General features: G+C 40.1%; 1 protein-coding gene across 14 annotated transcripts in view; it reads right to left on the bottom strand.

The window, feature by feature from the left end:
• The window catches only part of ACBD5 (acyl-CoA binding domain containing 5), a 60,778-nt gene that overhangs the window by 26,349 nt on the left and 11,446 nt on the right, over nucleotides 1-22,983 (bottom strand). For 8 of the 14 annotated variants that reach the window (XM_030798896.1, XM_003269393.3, XM_012502809.2 and 5 more), the window contains 5 exons: nucleotides 14,527-14,641; nucleotides 10,959-11,093; nucleotides 9,195-9,398; nucleotides 6,748-6,854; nucleotides 2,030-2,297 (listed from right to left, as the gene is read on the bottom strand). In XM_030798896.1, the coding sequence (XP_030654756.1) occupies nucleotides 2,030-2,297; nucleotides 6,748-6,854; nucleotides 9,195-9,398; nucleotides 10,959-11,093; nucleotides 14,527-14,641 (829 nt within the window). Of the gene's footprint in view, nucleotides 1-2,029; nucleotides 2,298-6,747; nucleotides 6,855-9,194; nucleotides 9,399-10,958; nucleotides 11,094-14,395; nucleotides 14,429-14,526; nucleotides 14,642-22,983 lie in introns of all 14 variants that reach the window. The other 6 variants (XM_030798895.1, XM_030798893.1, XM_012502808.2 and 3 more) reach the window with 2 other exon arrangements.

The raw sequence follows: 22,983 nt of genomic DNA, 5'->3' as shown, positions 1-22,983 counted from the left end.
AGTGAGCCGAGATCGCACCACTGCGCTCCAGCCTGGGTGACAGAGCGATACTCCATCTCAAAAAAATAAAAAATAAACTTCCAACGTGGAGTAGAAGCAGTCAGGAAGTACATAAAATAAACTGCTGAGATCAAAGAAATTGATTTGTAAACTTCTATTCATATTGATATATTCTAAAATTTTTTGCTAAGGTTCTATAATATACATAATATACTAATACATTATGCAAATAATTCACAAATAATACACACATTTGGAGTGCATGCTCAAAAATTCTTTACTAATAGGGTAACCAGACTGAAAAATTCAAAGACTTTTTTTTTTTTTTTTAAATAGAGACAAGGTCTCCCCATGTTACCCAGACTGGTCTGGAATGCTTGGGATCAAGCAATCCACCTGCCCTGGCCTCCCGAACTGCTGGGATTACAGGTATGAGCCACCACTCCTGGCCATGAAGACTACTTCTTTAGAGTATTAAAAGTTACAGTAAAGAGCTATGTTTGCCTTTTTGGTCTTTTTTTTGTTTAATTACATTATAAATCTCCAAAGGTATTTGTCTGTTTCTGAGACAGAGTCTCACTCTGTTGCCCAGGCTGGAGTGCAATGGCTCACTGCAACCTCTGCCTTCTAGGTTCGGCCGATTCTCCTACCTCAGCCTCCCAAGCAGCTGGGATTATAGGTGCATGCCACTACGCCGGGCTAATTTTTGTATTTTTAGTAGATACGAAGTTTCACCTTGTTGGCCAGGTTGGTCTTGAACTCCTGACCTCAAGTGATCCACCTGCCTCGGCCTCCCAAAGTGCTGGGATTACAAAAGTGAGCCACCATGCCCAGCCATCCAAAAGATTTTAAATGTGTTCTTCTTATTCTAAATTGTGTGTTCCTTATAGAAATCTCACTACTATTAAGATTGTTATATATCCATCCATTCTTTCCTCTGGGCATATATTTACAAAATTGGCATTACCCCTTATATATGATTTTATGTCCTAGTTTTAAAATCATATTACGAACACTTATCTGCCTCATTAAATTTTATTCCAAAAACACTTAAATGGTTACATAAATTCCCTAGTTAGGTTATGAAATAATTCACTCAACCATTCTCCCCTTTTGGATAGGTAGGATGAGTTCAAATTTTTTCTGTTACAAACAAAATTGCAATGAATGGTTTTGTATGTAAATCCTCATCCAAATTTCCCCTGATCTCTTTAAGACAGATTCCAAAAAGAATCACTACTGGATTAAAGGATAACAACTGGGTCAAGGTTCCCAAGCTATTTTTCAGAAGGCTGAAACAGTGTTATATTGCACAGTATAAAAGATACTATTGTGTTACCCTACCCTTGCCGGAATGGAATATTACAAAATTTTACATTTGCTAATATAATGGGCAAGTTTTGTTTTGAATAATAAATAGGAAATTGTCTAGCTCATTGTCCTTTAGCATCCTGGACCTCCACTGCAGCAGAATTCCCATAGCTGAACCTGCATCAAGCATTGATGGGGATTAAAAGGGAAACCGAATTAGAGCTATTTGCCAAGTTAGACCCCAAAGAGGGCACTGAGGTGCCTGATGCTGTTTTCAAGACTTCTATTGTTGTATCAAAAGGAGGTAAATTTTGAGATCAGTCTGGGCAACATAGTGAGATGCCCATCTCTATGAAAAAAACTTTTTAAATTAGTCAGGCGGCCGGGCACAGCTCACGCCTGTAATCCCAGCACTTTGGGAGGCCAAGGTGGGTGGATCACCTGAGATCAGGCGTTCGAGACCAGCCTGGCCAACATGGTGAAACCCCATCTCTACTAAAAATACAAAAATTAACCAGGCGTGGTGGCGGGTGCCTATAATCCCAGCTACTCGGGAGGCTGAGGCAGGAGAATCACTTGAACCCGGGAGGCAGAGGTTGCAGTGAGCCAAGACTGCACCACTGCACACCAGCCTGGGCGACAGAGCACGAGACTCCATCTCAAAAATAAGTAAGTAAATCAATAAAGATAGTGAGGGAAGAAAAAAGGTAATCCGCACCTCTTCCTCTTCTAACATTAGAGAATTCGTCACTTTCTCCGCCTCGCTTCTCCCGGTATGGTGCTCCGCTGTTATTCCTGCCGTCTTCTCCTCCATGCTTGACTTCACCTTTTCCTTCAACTGCAACCACCTGCGTATTCCCAATGTTGCCATTTCCAGGAGGTACTTGAACATCTTCATGAAATCCAGAATTTTCCACGGGTTGACTGGAATGACCACCCAAGTAATACTGAAATGGTCCATTGTTGGACGTAAAGCTGTCTAAAGACTACAAATTAGAAATGACACTTAGTTAAAAGCTAGAAACGTGAATTATAAACCACAAAGTTTTTACAGCAATAGGAGAAATACTGTTTTCCTAAAATGTTCTTTCATGTTATTATTGGAAATATTCTTTTTCTAAAAAATGTCTTCAATTCATATGCTGCTTCCTACCTGCAGGGAAGAAATAGGACAAGAATGATTTGTCCATGAACAGAATCAAGAAGCTTGGGCAGTGAATTGTTTTGTTTGTTTGTTTCTGAGATGGATTCTCGCTCTGTCGCCAGGCTGGAGTTCAGTGGCACAATCTCGGCTCACTGCAACCTCCATCTCCCGGGTTCAAGCAATTCTCCTGCCTCAGCCTCCCGAGTAGCTGGGATTACAGGCACGCACCGCCACGCCTGGTTAATTTTTGTATTTTTAGGAAAGATGGGGTTTCACCATGTTGGCCAGGATGGTCTCAATCTCCTGACCTCATGATCCGCCCACCTCGGCCTCCCAAACTGCTGGGATTACACAAGTGAGCCCGGGCGCCTGCCCAGTGAGTTGTTTTTGTGAGTCAGTTATTAAAGAAACATCTACATTTCTATGCTTACTTTATTCTTAGAGATTACTACCTAAATATTTTTTTTAAGTCAAAGCATGTTTATTAAGAAAGTAAAGGAATAAAGAATGGCTACTGTGTAGGCAGAGTCTAAATGTGTTTTTAAAAGAACCCACCTAAGACATTGATGGATGACAACCTATAATTAACTGGACTTGGTGAAGGTGGTGATGAGGTGAGTTGTATCTTATCTAAGGTTTCCTTCAAGAAGGGACAACTGAGTTAGGGTATAAAGGGTATATAAGAGTCCTCAGTGAAGAGGGAGGATGTACAAGTGGGGGTGGGGGTGGAAAGGGACTTGACACATTAGAGAAACAGAGAGAAGGCCAGGGTGGGCGGTGAGCAACGACCAAACAGGAGAGTGGTGTTAACAGAGGCCAGCAAGGGACCGGCATGGTGGCTCACACCTGTAATCCCAGCAGTTTGGGAGGCCAGGGTGGGCAGATTGCTTGAGGCCAGGAGTACGGGACCAGCCTGGCCAACATGATGAGACCCCGTCTTTACTAAAAATACAAAAATTAGCCAGTCAGGGCGGCACGTGCCTGTAGTCCCAGCTACTTGGAAGGCTGAGGCACAAGAATCACTTGGACCCAGGAGGTGGAGGTTGCAGTGAGCCCAGATTGTGCCACTGCACTCCAGAAGCCAGGTCAGACAGCCCCTTGGGCTTTAGTCCATTAACTGATTGAGAGAGAAAATAGAACAAAACTAGAATTTAGCAGCTGGATATTTACTGAGATTAATCTCTATCTGGTCCCTTTCATCAACCTTCCCCAAACATCTCTTTTTTAAAAAGAAAAAAATAAAAGGGAATCAGAGTTTTTCATTTTTCACTAATTTCACTCATTCTCAGTTTGGCTTCCTTATCATTATTCTTCCAATTTATGCTGCTTTTTCCTTTTTTTTTTTTTTTTCTCTGAGACAAGTTCTGGCTTTATAGCCCAGGCTGGAGTGCAGTGGTGTGACCTTGGCTCACTGCAACCTCTGCCTCCCAGGCTCAAGCAATCCTCCCCAAGTAGCTACCATGCCTGGCTAATTTTTTTATTTTTTTGTAGAGACAGGGTTTTGCCATGTTGCTCACGTGGCTCTGAAACTCGTGAGCTCAAGGGATCCACCTGCCTCGGCCTCCCACAGTGTTGGGATTATAGGTGTCAGCCACCATGATCGGCCTACGCCACTCCATTTGTGTTTGACCTTAAGTAAAATAAATTTTATTCATGTGTTTTTAAAATTTGAGAAAAAGGGTAGATTTAATTGCATTATGAAATGAGAAAAGGAGAAAAACACAAAAAGTTAAAATCATTTCAGGGAGGCAGAAGATAAATGATTTTCTATAAGACACACTGAACTGTATTAGAACAGGATAGGTAGGTAGGAGACAGAATGGGGAGAGGATATAAAAAGGCCAAAGAGAAATATAGCTGTCAAAACCACCCCCTTGTCAGATTAATAAGTAGAATACATAAGGAGCGTAAACAACTCAATAGGAAAAAAATCTAATAACCTGATTAAAACTGGGCAAAAGATCTGAATAGACATTTCTCAAAAGACCTACAAGTGGCCAACAGGTATATGAAAAGGTGTTCAACATCACTGATCATCAGCGAAATGCAAATCAAAACTACAATGAGATATTATCTTGCCCCAGTTAAAATGGCTTTTATCCCAAAGACAAGCAATAACAAATGCTGGCAAGAATGTGAAGAAAAGGAAGCTCCTGTACGTTGTTGGTGAGAATGTAAAATTAGTACAGCCACTATGGAGAACAGTATGGAAGTTCCTCAAAAAACAAACAAACAAGCCGGGTGTGGTGGCTCACGCCTGTAATCCCAGCACTTTGGGAGGCCAAGGCAGGCAGATCACCTGAGGTCGGGAGTTCGAGACCAGCCTGACCAACATGGAGAAACCCCGTCTCTACTAAAAGTACAAAATTAGCTGGGCATGGTGGTGCATGTCTGTAATCCCAGCTACTCAGGAGGCTGAAGCAGGAGAATCACTTGAACCTGGGAGGCGGAGGTTGCAGTGAGCCAAGATCGTCCCATTGCACTCTAGCCTGGGCAACAAGAGCGAAACTCCGTCTCAAAAAAAAAAAAAAAGTACTAAAAATAGAGTTACCATATGACCAGCAATTCCACTGCTGGCTGTATACCCAAAAGAAAGGAAATCAATATATTGAAGAGATATCAGCACTCCCATGTTTATTGCAGCATTATTCACAATAGCCAAGATGTGGAAGCAACCTAAGTGTCCATCAACAGATGAATGGATAAAGAAAATGTGGTACATATACACGACGGAGTACTATTCTACCATAAAAAAGAATGAGATCCTGTCATTTGCAATATGGATGGAATTGGAAGATATTATCTTTAGTGAAATAAGCCAGGCACAGAAAGAAAAACTTCAAATGGTCTCACTTATTTGTGAGAGCTAAAAATTAAAACAAACTCATGGAGATGGAGATACAATGAATAAGATCTAGTACCTGATAGCACAGCAGAGTGGCTATAGTCGGCAATACTTTGTTGTACATTTTAGAATAACTGAGGGAGTACAATTGGAATGTTTGGAACACAAAGAAATGATGAGTGCCTGAAATAATGGATACTCCATTTACCCTGATGTGATTATTACACATCATATGCCTGCACCAAAATATCTCATGTACCCCATAAATATATATTTATTATATTTTTTATATTTTACAAAAATAAAGTGGAGATGGGGGTCACGCCATCTTGCCCAGGCTGGTCTCAAACTCCTGGTTTCAAGCAGAGTTCCTGCCTCAGCCTCCTGGGATTACAGGTGTGAGCCACTGAGCCCAGTCTAACCTATGAACATATACACCTACTATGTGCCCATTAAAATTAAAAATTTAAAAACTAAAAATTAAAATACTGCTATCATCATTATCAGAAAAAGTTGAGAAAAAGAATTCATGGATGTTCTGTTTTTTTTTCAAGTTTTCTCTTCCAATACTGGATCTTAATTAACTGAAATTTAAAAATTATTTCCACTAAAAATTTCAATCCAGTGAATTACAGTCAATGTGAAGAACAGACTTATTTGTTTGAAAATTATTCAGGCCAGGCTTGGTGGCTCACACCTGTAATCCTGGCATTCTGGGAGGCCGAGGTGGGAGCACTGATCGAGGCCAGGAGTTTGAGACCAGCCTGGGCAACATATCAAGAACCCATTTTTAGGCTGGGCGCAATGGCTCACGTCCATAATCCCAGCACTTTGAGATGCTGAGGTGGGCAGATCATTGAGGTCAGGAGTTTGAAACCAACCTGGCCAACATGGTGAAACTCTGTCTCTACTAAAAATACAAAAATTACCCAGGTGTGGTGGCACATGCCTGTAATCCCAGCTACTTGGGAGGCTGAGGCAGGAGAATTGCTTGAACCTAGGAGGCGGAGGTTGCAGTGATCCGAGATTGCACCACTGCACTCCAGCCTGGGTAACAGGCGGAGACCCCACCTCTAAAAAACAAAAACCAACAACAAAGAAGATCATTCAATTTTCCTGAACATTAATAAATGTTTCAAACATTGGGACTAGCATAAAAAGTGTTTTATCTGCATCCCCATCCCATGTCTCCTAGAATATTTATAAATATATGTATATTATTAGTTATAATGGAATAGTTAATTATTATTAATTTTTCTTTGACTTTTCCAGAATTTTACCTATTTTTGAATTCATAAAAAATAGTTTAAAATACAAATGTTTAAACATTTTAGGGGTATATTTTCAAAATGAAAAATAGCATGTATATTTGCTACTAACGGAAGTTATGCATTGAATTCTAATTTACCACTTTGAAAATACACCAATCAGAAAATGTCATTTTTACCTCTTCTTGTCCAAATTGTTCCATAGAATCACAGTAAACTTCACTGTCTGAATCGCTTGTCAAATGCTGAATTCCTGTAACATCTTCAATATGATCATCATTTATATCTAAATATGAACAAAAGTGCAGATAGGGTAATTATACTACAGTAGAAGAAAAACAAATTTATTCCTTTGTTTTTTTGAGATGGAGTCTTGCTCTGTTGCCCAGGCTGGAGTGCAGTGGTGTGATCTTGGCTCACTGCAACTTCTACCTCTCGGGATCAAGCGATTCGACTGCCTCAGCCTCCCAAGTAGCTAGGATTACAGGTGCCCAACACCATGCCCAGCTAATTTTTGTTTCGTTTTGTTTTGTTTTTGCGACGGAGTTTTGCTCTTGTGGCCCAGGCTGGAGTGCAGTGGTGTGATCTCAGCTCACAGCAACCTCTGCCTCCCGGATTCAAGTGATTCTCCCGCCTCAGCCTCCCAAGTAGCTGGGATTACAGGTATGGGCCACCACACCTAGGTAATTTTGCATTTTTAGTAGAGACAGGGTTTCTCCATATTGGTTAGGCTGGTCTCAAACTCCTGAGCTCAGATGATCCACCCACCTTGGCCTCCCAAAATACTGTTTTTTTTTGGTTTTTGAGACGGAGTCTCGTTCTGTTGCCCAGGCTGGAGTGCAGTGGCGTGATCTCGGCTCACTGCAACCTCTGCCTCCTGGGTTCAAGTGATTCTCCTGCATCAGCCTCCAAGTAGCTGGGATTACAGGTGCACACCACCAAGCCCAGCTAATTTTTTATATTTTTACTTGAGATGGGGTTTCGCCATGTTGGCCAGGCTGGTCTCGAACTTCTGACCTCAGGTGATCCGCCTGCCTCAGCCTCCCAAAGTGCTGGGATTACAGGCATGAATCACTGCACCCGGCCAACTTTTGTATTTTTAGTAGAGACGGAGTTTCACATTGTTGGTCAGGCTGGTCTTGGACTCCTGACCTCAGGTGATCCACCCGCCTCGGCCTCCCAAAGTGCTGGGATTACAGGCGTGTGCCACCGTGCCTGACCTTTATTCCGTTTTCAAAATTCATCAGCCTTATATTATTTTTATACTGAGAGACAAATTTGATTTATCAAGCCACACTTTTTTAAATTTACCAAAACTTTAAGTTTAGTTGATAATTTTTATTTGAAAAGATTACAAAATATTTTTTCATTGAATTCCATAAAGACAGCCTAGATGAAATCTTATAAAACCTAATAACCCTATAAGAGAAAACTACCTACCAAGCAGGATGCCTAAATGTAAGATCCAACTAGGTAAGTTTGGTTCTTACATTAAGAAATGCATGTTTCTTGGCCAGGCACCATGGCTCACGCCTGTAATCCAGCACTTTGGGAGGCAGAGGAAGGCGGATCACAAGGTCAGGAGATCGAGACCACCCTGGCTAAATGGTGAAACCCCGTCTCTACCAAAAAATACAAAAAATTAGCTGGGCATGATGGCAGACACCTGTAGTCCCAGCTACTCGGGAGGCTGAGGCAGGAGAATGGCGTGAACCCGGGAGGCAGAGCTTGCAGTGAGCTGAGATCACATCACTGCACTCCAGCCTGGGCGACAGAGCGAGACTCTGTCTCAAAAAAAAAAAAAAAAAATGATGTTTCTCGGCCAGGTGTGTTGCCTCACACCTGTAACTCCAGCACTTTGTGAGGCCAAGGCGGGCAGATCACTTCAGGTCAGGAGTTTGAGACCACCCTGGCCAACATGGTGAAACCCCGTCTCTACTAAAAATACAAAAATTAGCTGGGCGTGGTGGCACGTGCCTGTAATCCCAGCTACTGGGGAGGCTGAGGCAGGAGAATTGTTTGAACCCAGGGACGGAGGTTGCAGTGAGCCAAGATTGCACCACTGCACTCCAGCCTGGGTGAAAGAGCGAGACACCATCTCAAAAAAAAAAAAAAAAAAAAAAAAAAAGAAATGATATTTCTCACATGTACTATTATGTATCCCTAAAAATTAAAAAATAAGTCAGTGCATGGCTCAAACCTGTAATCCTAGCACTTTGGGAGGCCAAGGCAGGCAGATCACTTGAACCCAGGAGTTCCAGACCAGCCTGGGCAACCTGGCAAAACCCTGTCTCTACAAAAAATTTAAACATTAACTGGGCATGGTGGTACATGCCTGTAATCCCAGCTACTCAGGAGGCTGAGGCAGAATTGCCCAGGAGTTCAAGGCTGCAGTGAGCCATGACTATGCCACTGCACTCCAGCCTGGGCAACAGAAAGAGACACATATATAACCCTGGCCCTAATTCACTCTTTTTCAAAACTATAACGCTTATAATATTAATAAGCCCTAAGATATTACTAAATTAGAGATTTTTAAATTCAAAACTGATCCTAAAGATCCTGTAATTATTAAAAGGCTATTCATAGGAAAGAGGCTGGACACAGAATTATTTGGGGACAATACCTTGGTGAATGCAAACAGCAGATTTTCCAGTTTGCCCCAAGTTTTCATCAATAGGCTTTACTTCTTCAGTGCTTCTGCCATTCAGGGAAGAACTGGCATGAACGTCATTCTGTATATCCTGAACAAAGCCATCTTTATCATAGCCATTAGTGACAATGACTTCCAAATTCTTATGGTCTGCTGACTTCTTCATCATTTTCTTACCTTTTATGAGAAAATGGAGAGATTCATAAAAGTTCACAGTAGGTCACCTTCTGCATACAATGTTTTAATATCCAGCTGTCATTTCCCTAACCTACCACAATCCCTTTGAAGGGTTTCCTACTTGGATCAAAGAGAAGGTGTGCTCCTTGAAATGAGGTTTACTATATGCTGAGAGCTCACCCAAACTATGCTGGCTTCAAAACTGTTTCAGTTCCCTGTCAATCTTCTAGAATTTCTTTTAAAAAGTAATCTCTCAAAGTCTTTTTACTCCCTTAGGCATAAGCAGATTGCTCTATGAGACCTAGCAGTGCAAAGGGGTCCACATAGCTGATAAAAAGGATCCTTAAAGAAGGCGCTATTTGTCATACCTTACTGGAAAGGGAAGGCAAAACTAAGTTACGCAGTTTTTTTTTTTTTTTGAGACTGCGTCTCACTCTGTCACCCAGGCTGGAGTGCAATGGCATGATCTTGGCTCACTGCAACTTCCGCCTCCTGGGTTCAAGTGATTCTCCTGCCTCAGCCTCCCAAGTAGCTGGGATTACAGGCACCCACCACTATGCCTGGCTAATTTTTCTATTTTTAGTAGAGATGGGGTTTCACCATGTTGATCAGGCTGGTCTCGAACTCCCAACCTCAGGTGATCTGCCCGCCTCAGCCTCCCAAACTGCTGGGATTATAAGCGTGAGCAACCGCGCCTGGGCACAGTTTGTTTTAGTGTCTTTCTGTCTCCCCTTTTGAAAACAGTCTTCCCATGTGTTATTGGTATTCTAACAGGGCCCTCAATGCTCTAAGCCATAATTCCAATGTTCCTTCTTCATGAAAATTTATGCCTGTACGCCGGGTGCGATGCCTCATGCCTATAAGCCCAGAACTTTGGGAGGCTGAGGTGGGCAGATCACTTGAGGTCAGGAGTTCGAGACCAGCCTGGTCAACATGGTGACATCCTGTCTCTACTAAAAATACAAAAATTAGCAGGGTGTGATGGTGCATGCCTGTAATCCCGGCTAATTGGGAGGCTGAGGCAGGAAGATGGCTTGAGGCTGCAGAGGGTGGCAAAGGCTGCAGTGAGCAGTGATCATACCACTGCACTCCAGCCTGGGCAACAGAGCAAGACTCTATCTCATAAAAAAAAAAAAAAACAAAAAAAAAAAAACAAAAAAAAACCACTATGCCTGTATCCTATTCTCTGGATTCCATTCTATTTTTGGTAAGATATCGAGAGTCTAACTTGTCTCCTATCCTTAGTAACTTATGCAGATTCATGTTGGAAACAACACCTTAAAATAGCACATGTCTAATGCAGCATTTCAGGCCATCCATTTGGAGGAGTGGCCTATTCTTGTCAACCTTCAATTAACATCTATTCCATTTATGCATAAGGTTGGCTGTTCCTATACTGTGTAGTAGAGCCTTTTGGTCCACAGCAAACCTGGTTATAAGGTCAACAGCTTACATCCCACCACCTGCTTTAATCTTCTACAATACCAAATCAGCCCAAATGTCTTCATACCCTCTTAGTTTATTTATTGTAAAATTACTAACTAATTTTCCAAACATTACCATTATCACTTTGTTCTGCTCCTTTCACTTCTTCTTGGGCCTCTTCTTCCTCAGACTCGGCTCCACTGTCACTGCTTTCAGCTTTACCATTAACAGTTTTGGCGTTTGGAGTAGAAGTGAGAACATTACCAAGATCTAAAACATGAAATGACCACTTAGTCACAATGTGATAATATATAATAATGCCATAATTTCCAAGTAATACTAATAAAATTTACAAATAACTAATAAAATAATTTTGAATTAAAATGTTATATATAATAGTATTATTTTCTTTGACTATAAACATACATATATTACATAGACAAATTCCTTCAATTATCACTTTATGATCAAGCTACCTTAAATCCTTTCTGAATCAGGTAGAGGGTAAATTATTTTTAAGTTAATATCAATCAAAATAAAGTTAGAGATCAATGGATCATCATACATGGCAAATGAAGAGATACTTCCTATATGCTAGCATGCTGAAAACAAAAATATATTTTTGGTTCTACCAACAATCTCATCAATATTACAGTTGGGATCCATTTTAAAAACTTTATTCCTGTATTACCTTTAGGGCTTCAGGTGCACAACTCACATTATCATGTCTTTATGATATTTAAGTTTTTTTCTTAAAGTATCCATTAATGTGATCAATCACTTACAAAAGCAAATTGTCCAAGTGGTCAAAGCTATATCCTGAGGGTAAATACATCAGAGCTTCTCAACTTTGATGTGCATACAAATCTGAGAGCTATTTAAGATGCAGATTCTGAATTAGTAGGTCTAGGGTGATGTAAGATTCCAAATTTCTATAAAGATCACATTTGTTACCAATGCTGTTGGCTACTGGACACTGTTTTGAGAACATGGATTGAAAGACAATATTTTTGAGGTAACAATACTCCCCAAAATGATCTGCAAATTCACTGCAATCTCTATCAAAATCCAAGCTGGCATTTTTGCAAAAATTGACATGCAGATTCTAAAATTCACATGAAAATGCAAGGGATCAAGATTAGCCAAAACAATCTTGAAAAATAACAAAATTGGAGGACTCATCATTCCTGATTTCAAAACTTACTGTATATGTATATTCTGAAAATGGCCATGTAAAACTGATACATCTGTTCTATCGTACCTAAATGGCTACTTTTAAGAAAATGTTTTGTTTAGAAAAAAAAGGCAAGACTGCAAACTGTTTTGCAATTTGGTAATATCTTACAAAATCACAAACATCAAACATTTCTAATTCCATTTCTAATATTTCTTACAGATAGGCTTTCACATATATGAAATGACAAATGTAAGTGGTTATTCTCAGCAGTATTTTCTGAAGATCAAAGGAGTAAATAACCTAAATGTCCACCAGAATGGCTCAGGTTAAAAAAATTATGGTGCAGGTCCACAATCCCTTACTTACAACCCTTGGATCCAGATATGTTTTGAAATCTCAAGTTTTCTAATTTTGCAAAGGTTAAATGGTACATATGCCATTTGGTATATTATGTAACACATCCAATAGAGTCTAAGGCAGCTCTCACTAAAAAGAGAATATGATTTTTGCAGCAAAACATATAAATAGTTACATTAAAGAGGACAGAGACTCAAAATACCCTCGTTTTACTTCAGGTCAGGTTTTACTCCCCAGATTTTTAGTTCGTATCAGACAGGTTTTGCTGCCAAATGAGTTTACCAAAAAACTTCTGGTCTTCAAAGATTTTTAAAATTGTAAGTTATAGCTAGGTAGCTGTGAGCCTGCACCTTTATTACTATTATTTACTCTTCTTTGTTTTATAATTAGCTGTTTAAATATCTGCCTCTGGCCAGTGGCTGGACATCACTGCAGCAGATTCAGATTTATTTCCCTCTGCATCCCAACATGGCTGACATACATAAAACATTTAATTTTTTTTCTGGCAGGGCACAGTTGCTCATGCCTTTAATTCCAGCGCTTTGGGAAGATGAGTTGGGAGGATTAGCTGAGGTCAGGAGTTCGAGATCAGCCTGGCCAACACAGCAAAACCTAAAAATACAAAAATTAGCCAGGCATGGTGGTGCACACTTGTAATCCCAGCTACCTGGGAGGCTAAGTCAGGAGAATTGCTTGAACCCAGGAAGTGGAGGTTGCAGTGAGCCGAGACGGGACCACTGCACTCCAGTCAGTGTGACAGAGGAAGACTCCATCTCAAAAAAGAAAAGAAGAAAACATTTAGTTTTTCTCTGAATTGAATAAGCATGCCTTGTAAGAAGGACTACTTGTTAATATTTGACTTCTGTAAGCAAATCAGATGTAGAATGATGTGGTAGAGTTATGCCCAGTAAGCAGTCAGTACTACTTGCAAATGGTTTATGACCGTGACAAGGACCGATTTCAGCACAGGAAGATTACTATTCTGAAATGCTGCCGTTATTGTCAATTATTAAAAGATGTCTTATAAATAGGGATGTCAAGGGAAAAAAAGGGGATGCCAGGTGATTTTTATTTAAAGGGTATATAATTTTCTCTTAAATTGACTCTTGTGGTCTCATTTCACTCTGCTTTCTAAAAAAATTCAAGATCAAATGTTTAGTTAATACCAACAAATCTTGCATTTTATTCAACTCCTACAAATATGCAAAACATAACCCTTTCAATCCTTTGTGTACATGAAGATAAAATTCCAAAAAAAAAAAAAAATAGAAATTGTAATCCATGCAGAGATGCTTGAACCAAAATAAAGAAAAAAAAAAGCTAAATGAATTAACTGTCTTGCATTAGCTTACTATGCTATAGTTAAACCATACCCTAAACACATCCATTTTTAACTTCCTTTTTTGTTTTTTCTTTTTTTCGAGACAGCATCTCACTCCGTTGCTCAGGCCGGAGTGCAGCAGAGGGATCTCATCTCACTGCAACCTCCACCTCCTGGGTTCAAGTGATTCTTGTGCCTCAGCCTCCCAAGTAGCTGGGATCACAGGCGTGTGCCACCATGCCTGGCTAATTTTTGTGTTTTTTGTAGAGACGGGGTTTCACCAAATTGGCAAGTCTGGTCTTGAACTCCTGACCTCAGGTGATCTGCCTGCTTTCGTCTCCCAAAGTGCTGGGATTACAGGCATGAGCCACCACACCTGGCCAACATATCCATTTTAAAATTAGCTAGTAAATCATTGAATTCAAAGTACTATTAATGTAATTCTCAAAGCAAAATGGAAAATATGATCTATCAAAATAAAACCATGAATTCTGCTATAATTTCGAATATACTAAGTAAACTACCTGGTATATTTTAATAGCTTACCACTTAAGGGTTAAAATTTTAAGGGTTTATGATGTTTTGGAACTTCATACAATGTGTTTGCTTGGAATGAAAACTCCTGGGTGACAAGATTGTAAGTTCTGTAAGTTTGTGCAGAATTCTTTGGACATGTAAATTTTAAACAAAACTTTTACATGATTTCATGATTCCTACCTTCTAAACATTTAGAGATTTTCTCCAGTCGGACTGGCACGTGAAAGTAAGAAAAAAAATCAGACATACAAATATTAATATGTGCATAATATATCAGTTGATGAATTTAAAAATAGGTAAAATAGTCCAACCTGAGGTTATATCAGAACTCCTGCCACTCTTTTTGTCCTCGACAATTTCATAAAATGGACCTATGACACGCAGCAATTCTTCAACTTTCTCAGTCATTGGCATAGTTTCAATAATCTGTAATCAAAAGAAACAAACATTGTGAAATCACAAACTCTTAATTTGATCTCCGCTAGTATCAAATAATCTATTTCCAATTTGTCAATAATTTTAAGATTTGACATTCATAATAGACTCTGTGAAGGATCTACATTAATTACATACTTAATGTATACACACTGTGGCCGGGTGAGGTGGTGGCTCATGCCTGTAATCCCAGCACTTTGGGAGGCCAAGGCAGAAGGATGGCTTGAGCCCAGGAGTTTGAGACCAGCCTTGGCAACATAGTGAGACCCTGTCTCTATAGAAATTTTTTAAAAAACATTAACCAGGCACGGTGGTGTGTGCCTGTGGTCCCAGCTACTCCAGAGGCTGAGGTGGGAGGATTACATGAGCCTGGGAGGTTGAGGCTACAGTGAGCCATTATGGCACCACTGCACTCCAGGCTTGGTGACAGAGTGAGACGCCATCTCCAAAAATTAAAAAATAAAAGGAATCCTTTAAAAAAAGTACATACACTCCTAGAAAAGCTTCAAGTATATTAAAGATCTAAAAGTGTTCTCATTTTGAAGACTATTTTACATGAGCTTCATGTAAAATTTTATACAATAACCTATAAATTGTGTATTAAAGCTAGGGGGTGCGGTGCAATGGCTCACACCTGTAATCCCAGCACTTTGGCAGGCCAAAGCAGGAGGAGGATGGCTTGAGCCCAGGATTTAGAGACTTGCCTGGGCAACATAGTAAGGGCCCATCTCTACAAAAAAAAAAATTGTTTAATTATCCAGACATGGTGGTGCACGCCTGTAGTCCCAGCTACTTGGGAAGCTGAGGTGGAAGGATCTCTTGAGCCAGGAAATTGAGGCTGCAGTGAGCCATGATCACACCACACTGCACTCCAGCCTAGGCAACAGAGTGAGATCTTGTTTCCAAAAAAATAAAGGAAACAAACAAAAAGACTAGGGGCTTTCATTAAATCAAATAGAAAACTGAAGCTAGAGAAAAATTATGATGTCTGTTCTTTAACAATAAGGTAGCGTAGTATTTCTAATAGGGCACAAAAGTAAAGTAGGAAATGGTAATCACTTTCAGACACCTTCATAAATATGGGCCAATTTAGAATCATCAAATTTAAAGAGCAAGGTAAATTAACTGAAAAGGTGTTTAACTAAACAGCCATCAATTGGTGACTGATCAAAGAAATTAAAGCACTTCTAGATTTGAAATATTTTGCAGATATTAAAAAGAATAAAGTCAGCTCTGTGTGTGCTAATTACAGGATGTTTAATATGATAACAGGGGCCGGGCGTGGTGGCTCACGCCTGTAATCCCAGCACTTTGGGAGGCCGAGGTGGGAGGATCACCTGAGGTCAGGAGTTCGAGACCAGCCTGTCCAACACGGTAAAACCCCATCTCTACTAAAAATACAAATATTAGCCGGGCTTGGTGGCATGCACCTGTGATCCCAGCTACTTGCGGGGCTGAGGCAGGAGAATTGCTTGAACCCAGGAGGTGGAGGTTGCAGTGAGCCAACATCACACCACTGCATTCCAGCCTGGGCGACAGAGTGAGACTCTGTCTCTAAAAAAAAAAAGGATACCAGAACTGGCTCCCTCTCTCTCTCTCTCTCTTTCTTTCTTTCTTTTTTTTGTTTTTTTTTTTGGAGACAGAGTCTTGCTCCATCATCACCCAGGCTGGGCTGTAGTGCAGCGGCGTGATCTCGGCTCACTGCAACTTCCAGCTTCCTGGTTCAAGCAATTCTCACCTTCAAGCAATTTCAGACACCTTCATAAGTGATTCGCCCACCTCGGCCTCCCAAAGTGCTGGGGTTATAGGTGTTAGCCACTGTGCCCGGCCAAAACCCTAAAATTCTCGTTCATACAACACGCTTTTATTTCTAAACCAAATACAAGATGGATCATTGGTAGTCTATGGTAGTCAGCAACTCTGATAGGATTACATGCTCTTCAACACCATTCCCCACTGTGTTATATGTGTAGGAGGAGGTTGTTGAGAGAGATTACACAGAATGAACTATGTTAACAATAACTGGTTCTAGTGATTATAATTTAATTTTACAGCTTGTAGTAAATTATCTGATTGCTGCTCCTCTGAATGTACTGTGAAAGGAATGCTTTCATCACAAAATTTCTTTTTGCTAAAGGAAACATTTGTTATGAGGCTAGGGCCATGTGAAGGAATGTTTTATTGTTTATTATAAATATCTGAGTTGCAACATATTTGAATTATAATAATAATTCTGAGATAAATCAGATTCAAACCAAGAGAAATGTTTACTTTAATGTGACCAAGTCACAACTAATAAATGGTAGAGAAATAATTCAAACATAAATCAGCACCCTTTACACTATCCCACACTGCCGTAATATAAAGCCTTCAGTTAGCAGAATCTAGTAAGCCAATTGCATACCACATCCTGACCACCAAGCAACATCTCTACTTCTCAAGGCTTATTAAAAGATCTCTTTCTTAACTTTCTTCTTATTTTTAAGGCTACTAAATTCAGCATTTGGGTTTCTCATGCCCCATAGGGTAAAAGTAAACTGTGGACTGAAATGTCAGAACGAAATAAAAGGAGTATCCATTGGCGCTAAGCAAATATTAACTGAGTATTCATTCTCTCAACAAACCAGAATTTCAGTAGTTAATATAGTGAAGACACAGTAGCCAAAACAAGACACATCCAAAATTGATGAAGTTACTCTCTTCGTTTTTTCATTTTCTTTTTGATTCAGAGGGTCCATGTGCAGGTTTGTTACAAGGGTATACTGTGTGATGCAGAAGTTTGGGCTTCTATTGATCCAGTCACCCATACAGTAAACAGTACCCAACAGGAAGTTTTTCAGCCCTCGCCTCCACCCTTTTGAAGAGGTTATTCTCTGAGGAAGAAACTTTAAACATACACAAACCAAGAATGATCTCAGCCATTTGCAAAATTATCTCCCTGACACCAATACTGAAATACAAGAAATGGTGCACATGTACACAGAGATACAGACTACACACACACACACACACACACACACACACACACACACACACATAAGCAGACACAGGCAAATCTCAGTCTAGGTAACTACTACCTACCCTCAGAGAAGATGTTATGTAAACCAAGCTTGTCCAATCTTCAGTCCTCGGGCAGCATGTGGCCCAAGATGGCTTTAAATACCCAACACAAATTTGCAAACTTTCTTCTTTTTTTCTTTTTTTGCGACAGCGTCTCACTCTGTCGCACAGGCTGGAATGCAGTGGCATGATCTTGGCTCACTGCAGCCTCTGCCCCTGGGGTTCAAGCAATTCTCCTATCTCAGCTGCCCGAGTAGCTGAGACTATAGGCATGCACCACCATGATCAGCTAATTTATTTGTATTTTTAGTAGAGACAGGGTTTCACCATGTTACCCAGGCTGGTCTGGAACTCCTGACCTCAAGAGATCCACCCACCTCGGCCTCCCAAAGTGCTGGGATTACTAGCTGGGATTACTAGCATGAGCCACTGCACCTGGCCCAAATTCGTAAACTTTCTTGAAACATTCTGATTTTTTTTGTGACTTTTTTTTTTTTTTTTTTTTTTTAGTTCACCAGCTATCGTTAGTATCAGTGTATTTTACGTGTGGCCTAAAATAGTTCTTCTTCCAGTGTGGCTCAGGGAAGCCAAAAGATTGGACAGCCCGGTCTAAAGTTGTAAGTTAACTAAGCTAATTTAATATATTATAACCCAACCAAATGAAGAATGTTTTGACAGAAATATCTGGTAAGCTGCATGGACACCAGAAAAGAGGCATCCAAAGCCCCATAATTTTTCTAGGTCTATCCAGCACTTTTCCTCAGTGAGAGACATCATTTCTAGATGATGAAAATATACTAGAAAGGTGTAGATATACTCTAAGAAAGTGAAGACTAAATTCCTCCAGCTTTTTTGGTCCAAAATGACATTCCTCAGGCTTTTTTGGTCCAAAATGACCACATCTCTTAAAGCCATACAAATCCCAATGCTCTACTCTCTGTTCAACGGAATCACTAATTCAGTCTCCCAAGTGCTTCTAACCTTTTGAAGAGTGACCTAGATATCAATCCTGAGTATGCTGATCAGTAGAAACCTATCACTCACTCTAAGTTAAGAAACTGGCATTCATTTTTTCCCTCAATCTGCAAAAGATCTTTACTATGCATGAAACCTTAAAACAAAAGCCAACCCTCAGTACTCAGAGAAAGTTGGCGTTCTAGAGTTGTTGAGCTATGGACTAGATCCTTGGCCATGGTAACTTTCAGGTTCCATCTATCTTTCTTCCTTCCTTCCTTCCTTCTTCCTTCCTTCCTTCCTTCCTTCTTTCTTTCTTTCTTTCTTTCTTTCATGGACTAGATCCTCGGCCATGGTAACTTTCAGGTTCCATCTTCCTTCCTTCCTTCCTTCTTCTTTCTTTCTTTCTTTCATGGACTAGATCCTCGGCCATGGTAACTTTCAGGTTCCATCTTCCTTCCTTCCTTCCTTTCTTCTTTCTTTCTTTCTTATGGACTAGATCCTTGGCCATGGTAACTTTCAGGTCCTCCCTTCCTTCCTTCCTTCCTTCCTTCCTTCCTTCCTTCCTTCCTTCCTTCCTTCCCTCCCTCCCTCCCTCCCACCATCCTTCCTATTTTCTGAGACAGAGTCTCGCTTGTTGCTCAGGCTGGAGTGCAATGGTATGATCTCGGCTCCCTGCAACCTCTGCCTCCTTGATTCAAGTGATTCTTCTGTCTCAGCCTCTCTAGTAGCTGAGATTACAAGCGCCCGCCACCACACCCAGCTAAATTTTTATATTTTAGTAGAGACGGAGTTTCACCATGTTAGCCAGGCTGGTCTCGAACTCCTGACCTCAGGTGATCTGCCTGTCTCAGCCTCCCAAAGTGCTGGGATTACAGGCATGAGCCACTGTGCCCAGCTGAGATTCCATCTTTAATGAGACTATCCTCTAATCCTCCCTCTATTGCAGTGATTATCCCAATCTCTTAAAAATCCTGAAATAATGAGTCTGGGGTCATCCTGGGGCATTTGTATTTTTTCACAAGATCCCCTAGTGATTCTGATGTGTAGCCAGGGTTGAGTACACCCATCTCTTTTTAAATTCAACAGACATAAGGCACATTATTCAAATGTTAGCTGAATACTCTGGAAATCCCCAGAAGATAGCCTAAATTTGTACAAAAAAAAATAGAATTTTGGCCAGGCGCGGTGGCTCACTCCTATAATCCCAGCACTTTGGGAGGCCAAAGTGGGAAGATCCCGAGGTCAGGAGTTTGAGATCAGTCTGGCCAACATAGTGAAACCCCGTCTGTACTAAAAATACAAAAAATTAGCCAGATGTGGTGGTTTGCACCTGTAATCCCAGCTACTCGGGAGGCTGAGGCAGGAGAATGGTGTGAACTGAGGAGGTGGACGTTGCAGTGAGCCAAGATGGTGCCATTACACTCTAGCCCAGGTGACAGTGCAAGACACCGTCTCAAAAAAAAAAAAAAAAAAAATTTTATACTTCTACAAATAAATCTTATTGAATGAAACATGCATTTCTCCTACCCCTCAAACCACATTACTTTCCCTCAAAGCTAAAATCCTATTACATTATATTAAAATAATGTTTTATTCCATCAAGTTTTTCAGTGACATTTTATGGGGCACTATCAATCAGGAAAAGCAATTTTCTACAAAACATAATCCTATTATGTTAAAATATATATATATTTTTTTGAGACAGATTCTTGCCCTGTCACCCAGGCGGGAGTGCAGTGGCACAATCTCAGCTCACTGCAACCTCTGCCTCCCGGGTTCAAGTGATTCTCCTGCCTCAGCCTCCCGAGTAGCTAGGATTACAGGCGTATGCCACCACGCCAGACTAATTTTTTTGTATTTTTAGTAGAGACGGGGTTTCGCCATGTTGGCCAGGCTGGTCTCAAACTCCTGACCTCAGGTGATCTGCCCGCCTCGGCTTCGCAAAGTGCTGGGATTACAGGCATGAGCCACCATGCCCTGTGTTAAAAGAATTTTTTTATTCAGTCAACTTTCTCAGAGATATTTTATGGGGCAACTTATAAATTATGAAAAGTCACTTTTTACAAAACATCATTCATTATAAAATATAAGATTGCTGAAACCTCTGACTGCAAAGACATAAAATGAGATTTATACTGTAAAGAATAATGACAGTGACAGGCCAGGCGCACAGTGGCTCATGCCTGTAATCCCAGCACTTTGGGAGGCCGAGGCAAGTGTATCACCTGAGGTCAGGAGTTCGAGACCAGCCTGGCCAACATGGTGAAACCCCATCTCTACTAAACATACTGAAAATTAGCTGGGCGTGATGTCATGCCCCTGTAATCCCAGCTACTCGTGAGGCTGAGGCACGCACCACTGCACTCCAACCTGGGCAACAGAACCAGACCCTGTCTCAAAAAAAAAAAAAAAAAAAAGAATAATGACAAAGACTGTATTTAAGGAGATAATTTAACAAGTGCTTCAATTAGTAAATTACTGAAATTAGAATAAGTCTCAAATTCAATAATCAAATCTTTGAGATAATGTACTATCCCACAAGATTATTTAGAAACATGCAATTTTGTCAACTGATAGTCATAAAGCTAAAGTCTAAAAATAATTCAAAAGAGTAATCAAATTTTCAATTTATGGATATCTTGGTATTTTTAGGTTTACCTCTAAAATTGCACTGTAAACTTTGTCATATTCACAATATGCAATGAAATTTTTAAAGTGTGAATGAAAAGTAAATTATTTTAATTAAAGAAGGAGTTACAGCTATTTTAGCAGCAATATAGTTTTAATCTTTCTTAGGGAAAAAGGCAGAATACATATTGCTTCATCATCCTCCAACTTTAAAATGTGGCTATACCATTAATTAACACAATTGAATAGGAAAAATGGGTACATTTTACTTAATGTGTCAATTCAACTTCATATTATAGAAGTATGTCCTAAAAATTATAAAGAAATTTAAGGTAAAAAAAAAAGAGAAATAGTTATGAAACCAAAAGGCTTTAGATTATCTTTCTTTCTCTGCTGTTGAAAGGCCTATTTGTTATTCTGTTATTGACATAGTTAATAGCCAAAAGAACGAAACTCTGCCCTTTGTTACAAAGTCTACCAAATAAAAACTGCAAGAATGTAATAAAGGGCATGACTATGAGCAATGTAGAAGAAATTTAAAAAGAAAAAAAAAACAGTCTAAATCTAGTAATAACAAATAAAAATTACTACAGAGATTAATATCATCAAATCATATGGCAAAAAACTATTCCTTTTTACAGATTTTCTTTATGTTCAAAGATAATTTATTTAAAATTATCAAACTTAGATTTCACAACCTCCGATCCATGTCTAACATAAAAATGGTTCTTTATAAAAAGTCTCGGCTGGGCATGGTGGCTAACGCCCATAATCCCAGCACTTTGGGAGGCCAAGGCAGATGGATCATCTGAGGTCCAGAGTTTGAGACCAGCCTGGCCAACATAGTGAAATCCTGTCTGTACTAAAAATACAAAAATTAGCCGGATGTGGTGGTGTGCACCTGTAATCCTAGCTACTTGGGAGGCTGAGGCAGGAGAATCTCTTGAACCCAGGAGGTGGAGGTTGCAGTCAGCTAAGATCATGCCACTGCATTGCAGCTCGGGCAACAGAACGAGACTCCATCTCAAAAAAAAAAAAAAAAAAAAAAAAAAAGTCCTATGATCATCTTTAAAATTCATTATTTCTTCATATACTTGCTCCTCAAAAGAATGCCTTTGACACACTTAAAAGAGCTAGTTAATAATGAACGCCCCTCCTTACTAGTTAGCAGAGAACCTGAAAACTTCCTTATCTTATTCTGCTTCTGAAGGATCTATGTACTCACAGAAAAATGTGACTTCTTACAGAAGTCCAGTGATGAGAATACCTACCTCAATTTATGAGTGAAAACTTGCATGAGAATATTGTTGAACTAAGTAAAAAGTTCCAAAGCAGAAATACTTTCAAGAGAGTCCAGCTACTTTCTAGACTCCTGAGTAAGGGACTTCAATATTTTCAAAGATTACTATTTCTACACTTTCTCCAGAAGTTGACTATAGAAAAAGATAGGGGAGATTAAAAAACAAAAAACAGGCTAGGTGCAATGGCTCATGCCTATAATCCCAGCACTTTGGGAGGCTGAGGCAGGTGGATCACTTGAGGTCAGAAGTTCAAGACCAGCCTGGCCAACATGGAAAAAACATCTCTGCTAAAAATACAAAAATTAGCTGGGTGTAGTGGTGTGCACCTGTAGTCCCAGCTACTCGGGAGGCTGTGGCAGGAGAATCGCTTGAATCTGGAAGGTGGAG

The sequence above is a fragment of the Nomascus leucogenys genome, chromosome 18 (assembly GCF_006542625.1).
Source record: "Nomascus leucogenys isolate Asia chromosome 18, Asia_NLE_v1, whole genome shotgun sequence".
In the NCBI taxonomy this organism is placed as follows: domain Eukaryota; kingdom Metazoa; phylum Chordata; class Mammalia; order Primates; family Hylobatidae; genus Nomascus; species Nomascus leucogenys.
The sequence above is the reverse complement of the archived record's forward strand: the minus strand, read 5'-3'. Positions and strand labels throughout refer to the sequence as shown.